General features: G+C 54.9%; 1 protein-coding gene across 1 annotated transcript; it reads right to left on the reverse strand.

Moving 5' to 3' along the window:
• Positions 1 to 413: 413 nt before the first annotated feature.
• Positions 414 to 3,275, reverse strand: NKX2-2 (NK2 homeobox 2). Its single transcript, XM_004716944.2, has 2 exons — positions 2,795 to 3,275; positions 414 to 1,842 (listed from the first exon to the last, which is right to left on the reverse strand). Exons 1-2 carry the CDS (start codon positions 3,051 to 3,053, stop codon positions 1,280 to 1,282), a joined length of 822 nt encoding a protein of 273 aa, XP_004717001.1. The 5' UTR covers positions 3,054 to 3,275; the 3' UTR covers positions 414 to 1,279.
• Between the last annotated feature and the right edge of the window lie 18 nt (positions 3,276 to 3,293).

The raw sequence follows: 3,293 nt of genomic DNA on the forward strand, positions 1-3,293 counted from the left end.
CGAGGTAAATCAAATGCAACAAAGTGAAAGTCATCAAGTGTAGTGGCTTCAACAGCTTCTCAGGCTGAAGGAGCCACTCATTGATTTGGGCGAGCGAGGGGGGCTTACTCTCTTCGCTTTGGCTTAGGAGAGCTTGAAAGGCCCTGGCAGAGCCCAGGTGAGGGTGGGAGGTGCCACGTGCCGGGACCCACAGCTCGTGTTCTCCAGGCACAGCGCGCTCCTCCCTCTCCTTTCGGGTGTTGGGGAGCCTTGTCGCCGGAGCCCCTAGTCTCCGGCCTGGAAAGGATTTGCGAGTGGAGCACAGCGGGTGGCCCAGCCTTGCCCCCAGCCTGAGGCCTCCGGCCAGGCACAGGATGACAGTCAGAAAAACCGGAGGGTCAGGCCGTTAGACCTTTTTTTGGGACAGGATTTTTATTAAAATTCTTTTAAAAAATTCGAAAGCTTCCAGCGCCCGACGCTCTTGGGGAATCGCAGGGAACTCCTGAGCTCCAAGTTCCAGGGCTCAGAAGCCAGAGGAAGGGGCAGGGGCTTCTTGCCTACACATTTTTTTTTCCTCTTTCATATTTCAGAAATATTTGCACTGAACAAAATTTAAAACGGAAATAAGTGTGGGGGTGATCCAAACATAAACAAAACAAAACACAAAGAAAGGAGTTGGGCTCATAGGTCCAACAAGCCATCCTGAAGGTCATTTTGGCAACAATCACCACCAATATTTACAACGAAAAGCCAAATCTCCCACCAGTTGTCAGAACGTGTACATGGCCATAAATATTTAGCATTTTCTTATTTAAAAAAAGAAAAAAGGTATCTATCTTTAAAAGTATTCTCCACTTGCTTTAGAAGAAGACAACTGACAATATTGCTACTCACACAAACATACTTTACAAAATTCACAAAAAGAGGTGATAGGGTGGTGGCGATTTTTTTTTCTTTTTGTTTTTCTTTCTTTTTCTGTCGTTTTCAAGTGACAATGGTAACGCTAAGACAGTTTGGTCCGCTCAGGGGGAGGCAAAGAAGCTGCACAAACATCCTGTAAACACGGCTTAGAGTTCTGCCCTCTGCAATGGTTTAAAGAAAAGAGACCCAGCAGAGGCGGGGATAGAATCTGCCGTTCCGCTGAGGCTAGACCACCTCCAGGGAGCTCCGGCGCGGAGTCGAGGGTCAACTCCAGAGCATAACCATCCTCACCACCATCATCCCAATAGGGACCCAGTCCTCGCCGCCGCCGCCAGGGTGGGGCCTGGGTCTGGGGTCTCCAGTCTCCATGGGCCCTCGCTCACCAAGTCCACTGCTGGGCTTGTACTAGAGGGTGTGCTGATGGGTACTGGGGGGTGCTGGCCGAGCTGTACTGGGCGTTGTATTGCATGTGCTGCAGTGACTGCGCGCTGTAGGCCGAGAAGGGGATGCCTGCCTGGAAGGTGGCAGCAGCCAGGTCCTGGGCTTTGAGCGCATGACACGGTTTGCCGTCCCTAACCAAGACAGGCACAGCCACGCGGCGCGGCGAGGGCAGGGGCGTCACCTCCATACCTTTCTCCGCCCGAGCACGTTTCATCTTGTAGCGGTGGTTCTGGAACCAGATCTTGACCTGAGTGGGCGTGAGGCGAATAAGACTGGCCAGGTGCTCCCGCTCCGGCGCCGACAGATATCTCTGTTGCCGAAAGCGCCGCTCCAGCTCGTAGGTCTGCGCCTTGGAAAAAAGCACCCTCCGCTTCCGCTTCTTGCCGGCGTCCCCCCCGCCACCTGGGGTCTCCTTGTCATTGTCCGGTGATTCGTCGGCAGAGGGCTCCGGGGATTTGGAGCTCGAGTCCTGGGGGGCCGTGCCGGCCGCCAAACCGTGCACTGGGAGAAAGAGAAGCGCGTCAGGCGCCGGGAGGCCGCATTTTGGCTTGCCCAGACCCTGAGCGCCCAACATCCTTGGCTGTGCGCCCTGGCCTTTGGCTCTGAGAACTGCCTCGCCCTGCTACCCTCACCGTGACCCCCGTGCTGCTCCACGCTGGCTGAAGCCGTCGGGGTCCCCAAGGGCTAAAAAAATGGAAAGGTGTCCAGGGAGAAAGGCTTGGGGCTGGCGTTTCTGGAGGTTCGCACAGCGTGGGCACGGAGTTTAGAGGAGAGAAGCATGGAACGTCATCACAGGTCAAGGCTTAAGCGGTTTTCTCTCCCGAGAAAGGTGGGCACCACAAAAAAAATTTTTTTAAAGAAAATCGCTCTCTCACTCCTCATCCCACAATCCAGGCATTGATCAGTTTGGCCATTTAAGGCACTTTGGGGCGCGGGGGTGGGGGGAGCGGGCGAGGGAGGCTTCGATTTTGCATTCAGGCTTTTATTTTTGGATCCCCCTCTGCACTGCACAACTGCACAAAACACCGACGTAGGGTAAGTTGCTCATACCCGGGCCACCTCTAGCCTCTTTAGTCCTGATCCCACCCGGGCCTTGCCCCAGAGCTCCAGGATCGTCTTCAGGGCCACGAAATTCAATTCGGGAGCCCTCGCCCTCTGGACTGGTCCTTCAGATCCAGTGGTCAACCGGAACCAATCCATTGGAGCGCCCCTCCTCCCCTTCTCCTAATTCCTTGCATTGAAAAAAAAAATCTGAGACTGGTTTTTTTCCCGGGGACTAGAGGGTCTTGACCAGGAAAATTGAGTTAGGGCACCCTAAAAGGGTGTTCAAACCTTTCCAGGGATCTAGGGTAGGAGGTCCGCATTTACAGGGCTCTTTTCCCTCCCCCAGTGTCCCGCCCGTGCCAAGGCCATAGTAATCCAGGCGGCCGCAGTTCGAAGTTTCGCTACTTACGGGAGTACTGGAGGCCCTCGGTGCTGGCCAGCCAGCGTGTGTATGGGTTGTCGCTGCTGTCGTAGAAGGGATTCTTCAGGGGCAGGCTCGGCACGGCTTCCAGAGTGCCCTGCCCCAGCGGTCCGGCCCTCTTGGCGGGCTCAGGCCCTTCGCTCTCCTCCTCTGGGCCGTCGGCCACCGAGCCTTCCTCGTCATTGGTGTCTGGCAGGTCCAAGATGTCCTTGACCGAAAACCCCGTCTTTGTGTTGGTCAACGACATGATTCAGTCCTCAAAATTTATGCCGCAAAGTTTAGACACTTGATCAATTCGTGAGGTGCCCCAGACCAGGTGAGCAAGGGGGTACGATGGGTGAGAATGACTGGGGGAAGGGACTTTAATTGTTGGGATTAATAGTAATTATAAAAAAAAAGTGGACGGGAGGTGTGGCTCAAACCCAGCCCAATGCGTCTATCTTTCCTGCAGCCACGCGGAAACAGCAAGAGGGCGCCGGGAGACGTG

This window comes from Echinops telfairi, unplaced genomic scaffold (assembly GCF_000313985.2).
Source record: "Echinops telfairi isolate 266 unplaced genomic scaffold, ASM31398v2 ScPeMD7_5592;HRSCAF=6446, whole genome shotgun sequence".
NCBI classification, from domain to species: Eukaryota; Metazoa; Chordata; class Mammalia; order Afrosoricida; family Tenrecidae; genus Echinops; species Echinops telfairi.

What these genes read in the sequence shown, in the direction of transcription:
- NKX2-2 (XM_004716944.2), bottom strand. Translation starts at nt 3,053, where the DNA reads ATGTCGTTGACCAACACAAAGACGGGGTTTTCGGTCAAGGACATCTTG. An exon ending in CGAGGGCCTCCAGTACTCCC is followed by an intron (nt 1,843 to 2,794) that starts GTAAGTAGCGAA and finishes TCTTTCTCCCAG; the next exon opens with TGCACGGTTTGGCGGCCGGC.